General features: G+C 45.9%; 1 protein-coding gene across 2 annotated transcripts in view; it reads left to right on the forward strand.

Annotated features, from left to right (window-relative positions):
• Window positions 1-378: 378 nt before the first annotated feature.
• Window positions 379-17,626, forward strand: part of LOC135104043 (hemicentin-1-like) — a 205,199-nt gene continuing 187,951 nt past the window's right edge. Inside the window, exons 1-2 of one of the 2 annotated variants that reach the window (XM_064010921.1) lie at window positions 379-811; window positions 943-2,120. In XM_064010921.1, the coding sequence (XP_063866991.1) occupies window positions 1,967-2,120 (154 nt within the window). In that variant the 5' untranslated portion in view covers window positions 379-811; window positions 943-1,966. Of the gene's footprint in view, window positions 2,121-17,626 lie in introns of both variants that reach the window. The other variant, XM_064010920.1, reaches the window with a different exon arrangement.

Here is a 17,626-nt window from a genome sequence, read left to right on the forward strand (position 1 = left end):
TCTACTGTAACGGTGAATTATTTTACGGTTATTTTCTCAGTTGTCAAAGGCAGTACGAGCAAGGGAGAGGGAGGGAGGGAGGGAGGGAGGGAGGGAGGGAGGGAGGGAGGGAGGGAGGAAGAGAGAGAGGGAAGGATAGGGAGAGGGAGAAGAAGGGAGAACAGAGTTAAGAGTGAGAGGGCGTAGGAAGAAAGAATGGCACAAACTGGCAAACTTGATGTTTGGGATGCATGTAAACAAAGAATGACTAGAGAGAGAGAGAGAGAGAGAGAGAGAGAGAGAGAGAGAGAGAGAGAGAGAGAGAGAGAGAGAGAGAGAGAGAGAGAGAGAGAGACGACAGAAATTTCGCATACACCCGACTAATTAGTAACCAAATAAAACGACTCAAAAACAAAACCCAACACTGACAAATTACACACAACACACACACGCAGACACAAACGGACAAACACACAAACAAAAGCACAAAACACGCCCCACGCTAATGGACTAACAAAGTGGACCGCAGATAAAAACATATAATGGGAAAATCACGCAAGAACGCCCAGAGACAAAAGGAAAGGAAGCGGAGGGAGGAGGAGATAGAGGAGACGAGGGAGTCATGAGGAGCTGGAGGGTGAAAAGGAAGGAAGAGAGAGAGAGGTGCGCTATGTACCGTAGGGCGCCTCAGTAGCTATCAGGAGGAGGAGGAGGAGGTGGAGGAGGAGGAAGAGGAGGAGGAGGAGCGGGCGGCGGCAGCGGAGGCAAGCCAGTCAGTGTTGGTGTCGACTCCGCGTGGCAAAGAGCTGCGTCCCGTGTCGCGTCTCCGAGGGTGTGTGGCAGCCCTTCTCCCTCCGCAGGTTCCCGCCGCGCCGCGTGTTGCGAGGGCGAGGAGCGAGGCCCGCGGTGAAACCTTACTCTCATTCTCCCTTTCTCTTCCTCTCCCTCTATGCCACTTCTCAGTTTGAAGGTCATCTCGTAAAACTTGAGTGGGACAAACTTTTTTTTTATTGTCGCTCTCTTGCTGAGTCTCTCGCACTGTCAGGTAAGGGTCCCACCGGCCTGACTAACTAGCTAAGTAACTTCCCGGTTCGAGCGTACTTAAACTTTTCGCACTTAACTGGATGGCAAGAACGATATCCCATGTGCTTTCCTGAATTTCTCTCAGTACACGAGAGCTTGTTGGGAAAATCCTCGTAATTTAACACTGCAATAGCTAAGTGGGCGAGACAACAACGAGTGAAGGAAAAGTTTTAAACCTAAGTGAGTGTTCTTTCTGGTGGGAGAAGAATACCAACAACTATTTCCGAAGTTTGTCACTGCTGGAAACTTTGCGAGTGACATTGGGCGACCGTCGCCTGAGGAACACACACACACACACACACACACACACACACACACACACACACACACACACACACACACACACACACCTTCACATCTCTAAGAACCAACTACGGGACGCCCTTCATTTCCTCCGCCGCATCTAAACCTGTGGGCTCGTGAAGTATAACTCATTAGCGCCTCTCCCTGCGTCTCCATTGCTCACACACACAAGGGAAACTTGAATATATAAAAATGGATGCTTCCATAGTGCGCTCGACGTAAGGAAGATCTGTAAGACTTTCATTCCTACACACAAACTCTGAAGTACTTTGTGTGTCCTTCTCTCCTTGCTTCACTAACCAAACCTCTGGAAAATTAGTCGAAAAATATGATAATGGATGATTCAATGGTGCATGAGACGTAAGGGAGACACGGCCGAGGGGAAGACTTGCTTGTACTGGTGATTGATTGGTGCGGGGATTCAATCTATCACGTCAACCTGCTCCAGTTGACGGAGGATTAACATGGAGAGGATTAGCAGCATCCCGTTTTGGTGACCCGCGCTACCTCCTTCCTGTGTGTGTGTGTGTGTGTGTGTGTGTGTGTGTGTGTGTGTGTGTGTGTGTGTGTGTGTGTGTGTGTGTGTGTGTGTGTGTGTAGTATGAGGGAAGGAGGCGCGGCGTGGGAGAGGTCCACGGGTCCCCAGTGCCGCTCCGGTGCCTCCACAGTGCCAATCATGGTCTTCCTGCGTCCCCTCGTCTTCGTTACTTTCTACGCCATCGCCATGACCACCGTGCGCTCGCAGGAGGAAGAAGGTGAGTGTTACCAATGCCCTTCTTACCTCATGCTGCCTCTTAGTTTACATGAACCACACACACACACACACACACACACACACACACACGCACATAATATTGAATACATAGCTGCTCGTCCGATCAGCGAGGTTAAGCAACGCAGGGTCTGGTTTGTTTTTGGATGGGTGACCGGTCTCTTGAATATTTAAATTACCCAAACTACTATTCAATCACACACACACACACACACACACACACACACACACACACACACACACACACACACACACCGATCCATTATGTGTCATCACCTACACTCGACAAATCATACCACTTTTTTTTTTTTTATCCTCCACCCGGAGATGAAAGCCACAGAAAATAGCCATCCATGCTCGCACATCACCAGCACTCCACGACCCGCACCACTCTGAACACACACCTGCACGACCAGGCCCCTCCCCCTCCCCCAACACACGCACATACAAACACACATACCTACGTTCTGCAGCAGGTGGAAAAGGTAGCAGAGGAAATAAAAAAAACAAAAAAACATGGAACAAAATAAAGCATACAAATGTTTCACACCACAACGCTTTTTTTTTTTTTTTTAAGTGACTTTGTGCTTCATTTGAAAGAAAGTACTATCGTTATACTTATGAGTAGGTGAAGGAAAGACGCCATTATCAGACCTCTCTCAGCATACTGCGTTAAAAAAAGGAAGACAGAAGTTTGCGTGTATTGATCAGATGCTCCATTGAGACACAGTGAAAGGAAAATATTGACGCTTCTTCAGGGTTGTGCTCTCAAAACCTTCCCGTAGACCGCCACTGTAAAACTCTTGTCCCAGTCTAGTGCTAAGTGGCTGCCTAATTTTCCTCCCCTCCTCCTCCTCCTCATCCTCCTCTTCCTTCTCTTCAAAGCACCAACTCGTCCTTATTTTTTCTTCTTCCTGCGTCTGTTATTTTTCCTTTTATTCCTTCTTCAACTCTTGTACCTTCTTGAACTTTTCCTTTTAATTCACCTCTTTTATCACCTCATCCTCGTTCTTCAAGTTCTCTTCCTCTTCCTCCTCTTTCTTCTCTTTGACCACTAAACCTTCTTTTAATTTCTTCTCTTTAACTTTCTTAACTCTTCCTTTTCCTCTTCCTTCACTTTCTATTTCCCCTCCTCCTCCTTCTCCTCTTCCTCCTCCACCTCCTCCTTCTCCTCCTCCTCTTCCTCCTCCTCTTCCTTCAGTTTATCTATTGTATTCCTTCTCCTTAACTTCACCACCTCTTCCTTTCCCTCCTTCACTTCCTCCTCCTCCTCCTCCTCCTCCTCCTCCTCCTCCTCCTCCTCCTCCTCCTCCTCCTCCTTCTCTTCCTTTCTTCCTTCAGTCTCTCTTGTCTTTCACTTTACCTACTCTTCCTTTTCCTCCTTAAATTCCTTCACCTTCTCCTCCTCCTTCTCCTCTTCCTCCTCCTCCTCCTCCTCCTCTTCTTCAATTTCTCCATTGTATTCCTTGTCTTTAAATTTACCAAGTCTTCCTCTTCTTCCACCTCCTTCGTTTATTTTGCTTCTGCCTTCTATTTTCCTTCAGGTCCTCCTCCTCCTCCTCCTCCTCCTCCTCCTCCTCCTCTTCCAGTTCCTCCTCTCCTCTTGTACCCTCCAGACTCCAGGAGCGGATGGACAGTGTCTAGTGACAGCCACTCACTCCTCTTCTGTCCACTCTAGATCATTCCTTCTCATGCCTGTCTCTCTCTCTCTCTCTCTCTCTCTCTCTCTCTCTCTCTCTGAACCTCCCCTCCCCCAAGTTATTCCTGGCCATTCAAAGTTATTCAATCATACACTTTCCCTCGCGGACACCATTCAGAACATTCAGAACACTGGCGTTACTCCTAATCCAATTCATGCCTCGCTCATCCTCCTCACAGCAGTCACGAAGGAACACACAGGAAGACCAAGCACCAGCGGATCTCTCTCTCGTCAGTTTCGAGCTTAGGTTAGATTGCTTGTGGTTGGGTTGGGTGTGATTGGGTTGGGTTACGTTAGGTTAGTTAAGGTAGGTTAGTGTCACAATCAAACACCAAGGAAGACCAAGCATGAGTGGATTAGGTTAGGTTAAGTTAGCTATAGTAGGGTTAAATTAGTTTATGTTAGGTTAGGTTAACAGTCACAAAGCAACATAAAGGATGTAACAAGCATAAGTGAATTTCTTGGCACTCACGAGGTTTAGTTATATTACCTTAGGCTAGGTTAGTGTGTGGTTGTTAGCTAGTTGTGTGAACGAGTGAATGAGCGAGACTTGTGTGAGGCATGAATACGTGTATGAGTGAACGAGCTAGGCTTCAGTCATAAGTGTTAAGTGGAAGTGCGCGGCCTGGCGCCGGGAGATCACCTACCTCCAGCCTTCTGTTCACACCTTCTGTGAATAAACACCTGCACTGTTACCTGCGTTTCCTGTGCCCCTGCTGGTCAAGAGTCGAACATGGCGCAGTGAGTAGGATCAGGACAAGGCTGCAGTGGGTACGGCGCAGAATGGAGAAGCAGTTGGAGGCGCTGGCTGCCCTGCTAGCGCGACAGTCGGAGCAGAGTCAGGCTCGCGAGGAGCGTTTAACCCAGCTGCTGGAGAGAGTGGGGACACAAGCTCCCAGTCGCACCACGGCGAGCAATGAAGGCGAAACCACAGCCCGCAGCACGTCTACCCAGGGCGCGAGGTTCCCGACGTCCGCCACCATCATTCCTCACTTAACGGCGTCAGCATCTTTACGTGAGTTCGACACGTGGCGCCATAAGTTTGAAGGATACGTAACCCTCGCCAGGATAGACTGTCTCTCCCTGGCTGAGCAGAGGGCGGCACTCGCTGCTGTCCTAGACGACGAGTGGACCCGTACACTTCGCTACGGGATAAGCTTACCGAGAGACGCGGAGTTAAGAACCATCCTCGATGCAATGTGTGAGTACCTGCGAAGCCAGCGCAACATCATCATGGATAGAAGAGACTTCTACTCCCGCGTGCAAGAAACGCAAGAAGGTTTTGACGACTTTTTATGTGCTGTAAAGGAAATCGCCAATTTCTGTGACTTTTGCGACCAGTGCATAAACCATCAGCTGCGTGACAGAATTGTCGTTGGGACACGAGACGAAGTGGCTCTGAAACGCATGCTGGAAAACAAGAAACTCACCCTTGAAAACGCCATAGATATTTGCAGAGCATCAGAGAGCGCTAACCAGTGTAGTGCAGTACTAAGGGGCGGCTCTCACTCTTCGAGCCATGGTGTGAACGCTGTCTCGAACTACAGGAAGGGCAGTTTCGGGGGCTCAAGCCCCACGGGCTGTTATCGTTGTGGCAAAGATTGTCGCAGTGACAAAAGGGGATGCCAGGCAATAGATAAAGTGTGTCGTAACTGCGGGAAAAGAGGGCATTTTGCGAGTGTATGTCAGCAGACAGTGAGGAAACGACGAGGAGCTTCGAGGAGTTCCTCAACTGTCTCTCCTCATCGCGGTGCAGGCCCGAGGCGGGGAGCCAGTGCCAGTGTATACCAGCTCTTATCAGGCGTATACACAAAGACGGTGACGGCACGACCTGCGCCCCAGGTGCTCATTACCGCCACACATCCCGCTGGAAGAGACAAGATTACGTGGACTCCTGACTCTGGGGCCGAAACGACCGTTATTGGCCTCGACACGGCAACACTCCTTGGAATCCCGCCCTCCAGCTTGGCGCCCGCTGATGGTGATGGACTTTATGCTGCCGGTAATCACCCCCTCACCTGTGTAGGAACTTTCTCGTCGCACTTGCAACTGGGCGACAGGGAAGCTGAGACTGTTGTGAGCGTGGTGAAGGAGGTGAAGGGGGCGCTGCTTAGCTGGTACGATTCCATCGCTCTCGGAATCCTCCCCGAAGATTTTCCGGCTCAAATCCGACCGCTACGCAGGGAAGAACAGCACACCGGCAACAGCTCCATCAAGTACCCGACCGCCTCGCAGCCACCTCTATCTACGCCCACAGAAGTGATCAGCTGGCCTCATTCCTACGACCCAACGCCACAGCAGCGTGCGGGGCACGCTGCTGCTGTGATCAAGGCCTTTCCCAGCGTCTTCGAAGCAAAGGAAGGTTTACGTGCAATGGCTGGTGGATCCATGGCCATCGAGTTGACAGACGACGCTCGACCCTTCGCCGTAACAGCATCTCGTACAATCCCTTACAATTGGCGTGAAGAAATTAAGAGCCAGTTGGAAGAGCTGCTTAACAAGGGAATCATCGAGAGTGTGGACTACCCTACGGCATGGTGCCACCCCATCGTGCCTGTCCCAAAAAAGACATCTGGTGTAAGGCTGTGTGTTGACCTGACACGACTCAACCGTTACGTGAAGAGGCCCGTGTATCCAGTGCGCTCACCTCATGACGCCATCGCCTCGATCGGGACCGGAGCAGTTTGGTTCACCACTCTTGATGCCAAGATGGGGTATTTTCAAGTCCCCATTAGAGAAGAAGACCAGGATTTAACCTGCTTCATAACACCTTGGGGTCGGTACAAGTTTCGGCGAGCGGTTATGGGTCTCGTCTCGTCTGGAGACGAGTATAACCGTCGAGGAGACCAAGCTCTCGGCGACATACCTAACACCATCAAGATCGTGGACGACATCCTGGCCTATGACTCCACCTACAGTGCGCACTTAGCCCATGTCATTCAGATTGTGCGGCGGTGTGACCAGCACGGCATCACTCTCAACCCACAGAAGTTTACATTCGCGGAAAGAGTGGTAGATTACTGTGGTTACTCTGTTTCTGGACAAGGCTACACGACAGACTCAAAGAAAGTTAAGGCAATCTCTGACTTCCCACGACCACAGCACATCACCGACTTACGATCATTCATGGGTCTTACAAACCAGCTTGGAAGCTTTTCTCCTGCTGTGGCTGCAGCTGCACAACCCCTCAGAGATCTCTTACGCCCGAAGAACAGTTGGTGCTGGTCTCCTAACCATGAAGAGGCGTTTGAGAAGGTGAAACAGTGTCTCGTCAGCCCACCTGTCTTGGCATACTTCGACCCATCATTACCAACGATGCTACAGACTGACGCCTCAAGGATGCACGGATTTGGATTCGTTCTCCTGCAGAAGCACAGTGACCAGTGGAAGATGGTGCAATGCGGGTCAAGATTTGTTACAGACACAGAGAGCCGCTATGCAGTAATAGAGTTGGAAATGGCTGCAATCGTCTGGGCAGTCAGGAAATGTGGCACCTACCTGAAAGGACTCCCTCACTTCGATCTAGTGCTCGACCACCGCCCGCTGATACCTCTCCTCAATAGCAAGTTGTTGGGAGAAATAGAGAACCTGCGGCTGCAGCGCATGAGGGAGAAGCTTGCTCAGTATTCTTTCACAGCAAGCTGGCAAAAGGGATCGACACACTGTGTGCCCGACGCCCTCTCACGTGCTCCAGTACAGGACCCAGTGGAGGAAGAGGATGCTGCTACTTCTGGTGACCTCGACCCTCTCCACTCAGCGGTCATCTCAGCGTTATCTGCCACCAATGAGGACGGCGTCCGCTTAGCACCACTCCAGGATCAGACTGTGGAAATGGTACGTGCCGCAGCAGCAAGAGACGGGGAGTACTGCTTGCTCAAGAACGTCATCATCGAGGGCTTCCCTGATCATTGCCACGACCTCGATCACCGCTTGCGTACGTACTGGCCGGTGCGCAGTCTGCTGGCCGTAGACGACGACCTGGTGGTTTACGGGCCGAGGCTTCTTATTCCTCACAGCCTCCGCCGAGAAACACTAGAGCGACTCCATGACAGTCATCAGGGGATGGAGCGCACCAAGCGACGGGCCCGACAAACGGTGTACTGGCCTGGTATGGACAGAGACGTTGAGAACGTCGTTTCTGGATGCTCACTATGCCGTCCACTCCTACCAAGCCAAGCCAACGAACCTCTCTGGCAGGACACGGACACACCCAGCAGGGTGTTTGAGTCAGTTTCTGCAGACTACTTCCACGCAGCAGGCCGTACATACCTCGTGTATGTAGATCGCTTGTCTGGGTGGCCTCACGTGTCTGCATGCTCACGTCCAGCATCGGCTGATCAGCTCGTTCGTGTCCTTCGGGGTGTGTTCGCCGACACGGGCGTGCCTGTTCTCCTGAGGACTGACGGTGGACCGCAGTTCACTTCTTCATCGGTACGGCGCTTCCTGGCTCGATGGGGGTGGAGCATCGTGTATCTTCACCTCATTATCCACGCTCCAATGGTCACGCCGAGGCAGCGGTCAAGTCCGTGAAGAAGCTGATCCTCACGACCACACAGCAGGGACACCTGGACGAGGATGCGTTCGCTCGCGGGTTGCTGGAACTGCGCAACACTCCGAGGGCGGAAGGGCGATCACCAGCACAAGTCCTCTTCGGTCATCCTATGAGGTCCTGTGTCCCGGCTCATCATCGCTCATACGCTCAGCAGTGGCAGCGCGCTGCTGATGAGTGCGACGCCAAGGCAGAGCGACTGAGGAAGAAAGCGAAACTTCGCCACGACGCGTCCGCCCGTACTCTTCCTCTCCTGCACCTCGGTGGCCACGTCGACGTTCAAGATCACACGACAGGCCTCTGGGATCGCCTGGGTGTCATCGTGGCTGTTGGGCGAAGGAGAGACTACCTCATCAAGATGGGCAGCGGTCGCGTGATGTGGCGTAATAGAAGACACCTACGCCCACACAGACCTCTTGCTCCCCTTCCTGTCGAGCAGCACACCGCTCATGGCGGTGCAGCGCTTCAGCATCAGGGTCACGAGGAACACCACCATCCCGGCAGCCCGGAGCATCAGGGTAACGGGGTACACCGTGGCCGAGAGCAACCAGAGCGTCGAAGCAGCCGACAGCGTAGGGAGCCGAGACGACTGCAGGTGCGGTGGCACCGTAGCACCTACGATTAGTCGTACGTGTTCATTGTACGCTGTGTTTGTTTTGTGTATATGTACCGTGTTTTCTGTACTTCAATCATTGTAACTTTGTTTCATGTGTTACGGTAGCCATAACAAAGATAAGGAATCTTCCTTATGTCTCGGGGGAGGTGTGTGGTTGTTAGCTAGTTGTGTGAACGAGTGAATGAGCGAGACTTGTGTGAGGCATGAATACGTGTATGAGTGAACGAGCTAGGCTTCAGTCATAAGTGTTAAGTGGAAGTGCGCGGCCTGGCGCCGGGAGATCACCTACCTCCAGCCTTCTGTTCACACCTTCTGTGAATAAACACCTGCACTGTTACCTGCGTTTCCTGTGCCCCTGCTGGTCAAGAGTCGAACAGTTAGGTTAAGTTAGGTAGGTCAGATCCTTGTTCAGCCTGCTTATAGGAGTCACAAAGGTGCATTAAGGAAGAACAAGCACCACTGAATCTATTTAACAGTCATAAGGCTGAGTTGGGTTAAGTTAAGTTAGCTTAAGTTCCAGTTCCGCCTCCTAACGGCAGTCACAAAGGAACACAAAGAATGAACAATCATCACGATCTCTGACATTCGCAAGGTTGGGTTGTGACAAGCTACACTATTCAACTGGAAGCAAAGAGATTGTATAATAGGAAGCTTGAACTTCATTCTTTATTTTACTCTCTCTCTCTCTCTCTCTCTCTCTCTCTCTCTCTCTCTCTCTCTCTCTCTCTCTCTCTTTTCCCCCATACAGAAGACAGAAGAGGAATAGAAAGAAAAATATTGCTAGTAGTTACAAACGAACAGAATACTGGAGTTGTACATATATGTGTGTGTGAAGGAAAAGATAAAATATTAAATCTTCTCCGTCAGAACGATACAATCCAATCAGCTGGAGCACAGTCATTGGGAAATTCTGCCACTGGATATCACAATATTACAACACGGAGATAGAAATATTACATAAAAATAAATAAATAAATTAAAAAAATGACAATCAATTCCCCGGCATGATTTCTAACGTAACTTTTGCCCCTTACAAAAAATTACACTCTTCGAAAAATCATGCTAAAAAAATATACATAAATAAAAACGATACACAAGTTCACTTTTGTCTTTTAAGAAAAGATCATACTTGAAAATACGAACATTAAAAAAAAACATTACTACACAAAAAGAAGAAAAAGGCAAAGAAAAACATTACTGCATTATTTTCTGGAGGAGAGAAAAAAACAAACAAATAAACAAACACACGTAATAGACTTAACCAGAAAGAAACAAAACAAAAACAAACAAAACAAAAAAAATTGGGAACCAGCTATTACAGAACTATCAAAATCTGTGCGTCTGTGTGTTTGTCTGCCTGTGTGTCCGTGTCCATGTCCGTGTCCGTGTCCGTGTGTGTGTGTGTGTGTGTGTGTGTGTGTGTGCGTGGGCGCGGAGGTAAAAGTGGAAACATTCGCTATACCAAAAGCCAGGAATGTCATCAGCTGGGTTTGTTTGTGGACGTCAGCACGGAAAAGGAAAGGAGGGTGAGCTAGAGAGGGAGAGGGAGAGGGAGAGGGAGAGGGAGAGGGGAGGAGGGAGGAAGACCCAGTAATCTCTCCATATCCTCTCTCCCTCTCTAATTCCTATTCTGTTTCTCTGTCTCTCCCTTTTATCAATACGTGACTAAATTCCTATCTTTTGGTTTAATCTCCCACTCCCTCTTCCTCCTCTTTCTTTCTTCCTTCCTTCTCTCCCCGCCCCTACATCTAAAATCAAGCCAATTTCCCATCATCTATCATTCTCCCACACCCCCCTTAGGCTGTCTCCATTTCCCATATGGTATCATTATCCCATCAATGCTTTCCACCATAATTCCCTTCTTTCCTCCTCCTTCTCTTATTCGCTCTTTAATTTTCGTCTCATTCGATAAATCTATTCAATTTCTAGTTTTTTTTTTTTTTTTTGCATTACTTACTCCTACTCTGTTTCTCCTATTCCTTTTTCTTTAACTCCTGTGCCTCTTTCTTGAGCTTTCCCTCTTAATTCACCCCTTTTATCACACCATTCTCGTTTTTCAACTCTTTCTCATGCTCCTCCTCCTCCTCCTCTTCCTTGTTCTTTCTCTTTTCGTCTCATTCGATAGATATACTCATATGCATCCTCCTCTGTCTCTTCTAACATAACATCCTCCTCCTCCTCTTCCTCTTTCCCCTCCTACCACTCCTCCTCCTACTACTATTTCTCCTCCTCCTCTTTTACCAACGAGGCACAAGAGGGATGAAAATTTCCGCAGCAGAAGATCAAGAGTGTGGACCTCGCGATGGTGGTAAACTTGCTGGTTTTATTTCCCTGATGCTACGCTACCCTCGATCGCTTCCACAGTCCTACCTCCTCTAACATGCCCGCCTGCCTGCCTGGAACTGACTTGGGGAAAGCGTTGTTGTTGTTGTTGTTGTTGTTGTTGTTTCTCCTTGTTTTTCTTTTTCATGTTCTTATTCCTTTCAATCTTGTTCTTATTCTTGCTCTTCTTCCCTTGTTCTTATTCTTTTTTTCATTTTCATCACCACCACTCTAGGTATTCCTCTTCTTTTCTTTCATTTTCATCTTTTTCATCTTCATCTTTATCTTGTCCTTGTTTTTGTCTTCAGCTCGGTTCCTGGGACAAAGTACTAACCATGCAAAAGGCATAATTGATGTTTTAATTGACTACATTAATATACCAAACCTTTTTCTTCTTCCGTTACTGTTCATTTCCTCTCCTTTTCATATTTTCTTTACGTTTGTGATAAAATTTTGACTACGCGCCAAAATATGAGAATTGCATAATTGAAAAGAATTTCCAACTTTAACGAAGACATTAGACATTAACTACGATAAAGAGGGAGAGAAGAGAGAACTCGTCTCCATAACTTTTGTTCCCATTAGGCAAGAAAATACTTCGTGATTTTTCTACTATTCCTTTGATATTTCATTATTATTCACCTTCCTTCTTTATTTCCTCTCTCTTTTAGAACGAAGTCTTTTGCAAGTGTCAAGAAACTAGTACTACTACTACTACTACTACTACTACTAGTAGTAGTAGTAGTAGTAGTAGTAGTAGTAGTAATAGTAGTAGTAGAAATAAAAGAAAAGTAGTAGTAGCAGTAGTAATAGTAGTAGTAGTAGTAGTAGTAGTAGTAGTAGTAGTAGTAGTAGTAGTAGTAGTAGTAGTAGTAGTAGTAGTAGTAGTAGTAGTAGTAGTAGCAGTAGTAGTAGCAGTAGTAACAAAACCCCAAAGCAGTAGTAACAATAATTATCAACAACAAAATAATATTACCATCAATAGCACCACCACCACCATCAATACAGCAAGCACGTACATACATACATACATACTACAGGTATCACCACTAGTAATGTGCGCCAATAATACCAAATGTACTGCGACGTAACTTTGGTGCTTGGGTTAGCAACGTGAATCTGAGAGGTCATCATGACAGCGACGATGGTAGTGGTGGTGGTGGTAGTGGTGGTGGTGGTGGTGGTGGTAATGGTCGTGCCGCTGCTATGAATGGCAACATCAACAACACTTAATTTAACTGCTTCATCTCCTCCTCTCCCTCCCTCCCTCCCTCTCCCTCTCTCCTCTGCCACACCCTGAACGACGAAGAGAGACGAAGGCGAAGACGAACTCCAGTATTTGATGAGACTAAACGAACCAACATTCCTTCTCTTGCTCCTCTTCCTCCTCCTCATATATCCTCTTTCCTCCCCCTCCTCCTCCTTCTCCTCTTCTTCCTTCTTTTGTACCCTATAATTCATTTCCTTCCTCTTCTCTTCTTCATCATCATCTTCCTTGTCCTTCTCATCTTGGCTTTAAAGGACTTCACTTTCTCAATACTTATTTGGAATCATTCCCGCGTGTTACTTCGTTACTCGCAATCCTGCCAATATCTCACTCAGGAACCTGCAACTCTCTTCCTCTCTCCCTCCCCCCCTCTATCTCTCTCTCTCTCTCTCTCTCTCTCTCTCTCTCTCTCTCTCTCTCTCTCTCTCTCTCTCTCTCTCTCTCTCGATTGCAGGGTTTGATCTCTCAGTTTCGGTCTGCGACGATGAAAAATGACTTCCCGACTGTCTTAATTGGACGAGTGCAAGGCCGCATGTGTGTGTGTGTGTGTGTGTGTGTGTGTGTGTGTGTGTGTGTGTGTGTGTGTGTGTGTGTGTGTGTGTGTGTGTGTGTGTGTGTGTGTGTGTGTGCCATAATACTCTGCAGTAATTCTCCCTAATTCCCCGCAATACAAATACCACTGTGCATTGCTATTTCTGTTGGAATGACTCAGTCTCTTACCGTTCCTCACTTTCCTTCCTTCCATCCTCTCTCAGTCCCTTTCCTTTACTCCCCTTCACTGTGACCCTCCCTCTCTATCCCTCCGTCCTTCGCTGCCTCCTTCCCCTCTCTAAATGAAAGCGCCACAAGTTTTCCTCCCACGAGAGAAAACATAAATATCATCGACTTAAATTCACTCGGAGGGATAATTTAATGTGACAAACTTGCGTCTCGCCGGCAGTGGCCACACAGAGGTCGGCGGAGCAGCAGAATGTGGCCCGAGGTGAGGCTCAAACTTCCCCCTCAGATTGACCCAAGTTAGGAGGGAAAATTTTTGAGCACCAGAGCAAAGCAAAGGGAAATAAGAGGCTTGAGTGTGGTGATGGTGGTGGTGGTGATAGTGGGTGATGGGGTGGCAAGTTGTGATGGGAAGGTTTGTGGCTGGGAGAAGAGGAGTTTGGGGGGCGTAATGTGCTGGAAAGGAGAGAATGGTTGTAAAGGGAAAGGGAGAAATGGAATGAGAGATGTTCTGTAGCTTAACGTGTTTTGTGTGTGGAATTTTTATTGTATAGTAACAGCAATAATTTAGTGATATTAGAATATGGAAACAAGGGGACAGTAAATGCCACAGCTGTCATACACAAGGCTTCAGATTATTTTCGTGTTTTATTGCTATTCTATGGTTTAGTTTCAAAATGCGTGTGTCGTGAACAGCAAAAGGAAGGGAGACGGATATCTATCTATTTATACATTTCATTTTTATCAGCAGTGATGGTCGGCAAACACAAACTGAAAAAAAAAGAAAAAAAATATATACGTGAAAAAAAATATAAAAAAAATATTTAAAAAAAAATACCGCTTATACACATTTCCACTTTTTCAACATCAGTCAGTCAGTGCGAGTTGCCGTCCATTAAAAATAAAATAGGTAAAAAGTAGGTATGCCATTTCAAAAACATGACATGAAACAGGAAGCATCTCATTCCAGACCCACTGGCAAAAACAAACACCACTTCAACAACAACAACAACAACAACAACAACAGGAATAGCTAGTAGTAGTAGTAGTAGTAATAGTAGTAATAGTAGTAGCAATAGTGAATGACAGAAAGGAGGCGAGACTCAGGAAATAAGGAAATAATCTCATGAATGAATGAATGAATGAATGAATGAATAGATGAATGAATGAATGAATGAATGTACAGAAGAAGAAAGGAAGAAAGGAAGGGAGGGGAAGGACAGGGACGGTATATAGAGGAAATGAAAAAAGAAAAATTAAGGGAATGAGGGAGAAAAGGGACTGCAGGAATGGAGGGTTGAAAAAAGAAAGCAAGAAAGAAACAAGGAAAGCAAGCAGGAAAAAAAGAAAAAAGAAAGAAGGAAAATGAAGCAAGGGGAGTGTACAGGTATTGAGGAGGAGAAAAGCCAGGAAAATATGAAATACAGGAAAGAAAGGGAGATGAAGGAAATTTAAAAAAGTAGAGCAAAATGAGGAAGAATGCGAAAGAGGGAATAAAAGGAAGCGAGAATACACGAATGAAAAAAAAAGAACTGTAGAAAATGACAAAGAGAAAGTGATACAGGAAAATCAGAGAGAGAGAGAGAGAGAGAGAGAGAGAGAGAGAGAGAGAGAGAGAGAGAGAGAGAGAGAGAGAGAGAGAGAGAGAGAGAGAGAGAGAGTTATTTAGTACCCTGACGGCCCATCGCGTGAGTTGAGGGTCGCTGGCGTGAAACTTCAAGTGGCTATTGATCGCTCGAGTTAATAATTACGTTCAGATTATCGTTCATTGATTTGGCGCCACGAGTCATTTGGAGAGGACGCACTGCTGGGTTATTACGTGACGGGTCTGCCTGGCTGGACGCTCTGCTGCTGCCGATAATTTGATGAGTGACTCTGCCATCAATGTGCAATAAAACGCGCAATCAACTCACTCAGCAGTACTCAGATTAACAAGTACTCGCACTAGGGCATCAATAGTCCCGGTCAGGAGTGAAGCACCGTACTGTATTTGCATCCTTTTCCACTATGTTTAGAATTTTCCTTCAATATTAAGTACTTTGATGGGAACAAAGTATTAGAAAATAAGGGAAGCTGCAAGAAGCCATCAGTAGCAGTCCCTGTATAAAACATGCCAAGCTCTTTCCATCTGTAAGTCTCATCCATCTTGTACCAATCAACGGGCTCTATCAGAATTATTACGATTCTACCAGTGGTCAGGTTTAGTACAGAAATGGAGAGCTGATGAGAGGACTTAAAATTGAGAAGAAATGCAAAATTGTACAAGTGGATGGTGCTTGTTACTCGACTTGCGACCAAGAGGATACCTGCAGGTGACTCAGTGTTTATTACAGATGAAAACAAATGGAATATTAAACAGAGAGAGAGAAAGAAAACGGCATGAACACCATCCTTTATTTTACATCTCTAGGGCATTCTTTGTTAATATATACCGTACAAAAAACTGTTTGGATGCAGAAAAAGTAAGAAAATGGTTAACTTATTCTACGATACAGAACTACTTTAAAAGTGTCTAAAAAAGTTGCATGGTATTATAAGAAAAATTGTACACTAGTAAAAAGATCAAACACACATGAAAAGAATTATTTCCATACTTGAGAAACATAACTCTGCCTTGCCTTCAAATATAAAATTCCTTTATTATGTAGGTTTCAATCCCATGTTATTCATGTAAAGAGGATTATTGGAGTTTCTTTCACTTATATGGTGTGTGTGTGTGTGTGTGTGTGTGTGTGTGTGTGTTACAGGAGTTGTTTTTCCGGTGTAATATTCTCTCATTTTTGAAGCCGAAATGATTATCGTATAAAAAAAAATAAATAAATAAGAGTAAGAGAGACGAAGTGTGTGTGTGTGTGTGTGTGTGTGTGTGTGTGTGTGTGTGTGTGTGTGTGTGTGTGTGTGTGTGTGTGTGTGTGTGTGTGTGTGTGTGTGTGTGTTTCACCAAAGTAAATATATAAGACAAACTGAGATGATAAAAACTAATAATTGAATGTATATTAGTCTAAGTGTTCCCCAATTTCGTTTCCCAATCCGTGTTTGTATTTTTTATGGGAATTTGACAAGAGAATAATGAATGAGGGAAGGATAACAGCCTCCCCCGCCTCTCTCTCTCTCTCTCTCTCTCTCTCTCTCTCTCTCTCTTCTGGTTTAAGTTAAATTGAATTAATAAAAACAAAATGAAACAAAACACTATTATTACAGCAGGAAAACGAGAGAGAGAGAGAGAGAGAGAGAGAGAGAGAGAGAGAGAGAGAGAGAGAGAGAGAGAGAGAGAGAGAGAGAGAGAGAGAGAGAGAGAGAGAGGAGAATGCATTAAAAAAATCATTACAAAAACATCAGTGAATAATCATCTCCATATAATTGCTCTCACTATTAACTTGAATTGTTTCTGAAATTACCTTTCCCTTTCAAAAAAAAAAAAAAAAAAGTCACATCGATTATAAAAAAAATATCATAAAAAGAAATAAAAATGGCAAAATAGCTTACATGTTTGACATAAAAGACAAAAAAAAAAAAAAAAACACTTGTTACCATGAAATAGTCAAGAAAAAAACTTTGTACTCTACAACCAACGGAACAAAAAATAAATAAATAAATAAATAAATATATCGTACAAAATATATCACTCAATACTCGTATATAACAACCAATACAAAATACAGGGAGACGTTCGCCTAGCATATAAATAAAACACACGTGCACTATGAAAAAAAAAAAAAATAGTAATGAAAACTGTATTTTACTACCAAATCAACAGCAGCAACATTTACAACAAAAAACTACATATACTAAATAAAACACATCCCACTACACTCATACATTACAAACAACTAATCCGAAACGCATGCACGACCACTATTAATTCCACATCTGAAAAAAATTAGAGTTTACTACGACTACCCTTTTAATACTTTCTTTACTTACTATATCCTCGTTTTCTAAGTTCCACAAGCAAAACCAACTCTTAATGTCCTAGCGGGTACTCAAGAGAAGACAGAGAGGGAAGGGAAAGGGAAGGGAAGGGGAAAGGGAGAGGGAGGGAAAGTGGAGTGTAAAAAATGAAGGGAGGTAAAAAAGTACTGAGAGGGTTTGCAGGAAAGAGCGAAGAGTGTAGACGAGGAGGAGGAGGAAAAATGGTGAAAGAGGAAGCGAAGGAAGAGGTGGAGGAAGACAAAGAGGAAAAGGAGAAGGAGGAGGAGGAGGAAGGACAGTAAAAACGAGGACTAGGAGGACAGGGGAGGAGGAGGGCAAGAGACGTGAAAGATGAGGAATTAAAGGCAGAGGTTCAATAACAAGAACAAAAATTGAAAGACGAGGCA

Source organism: Scylla paramamosain, chromosome 10 (assembly GCF_035594125.1).
Source record: "Scylla paramamosain isolate STU-SP2022 chromosome 10, ASM3559412v1, whole genome shotgun sequence".
NCBI lineage: Eukaryota > Metazoa > Arthropoda > Malacostraca > Decapoda > Portunidae > Scylla > Scylla paramamosain.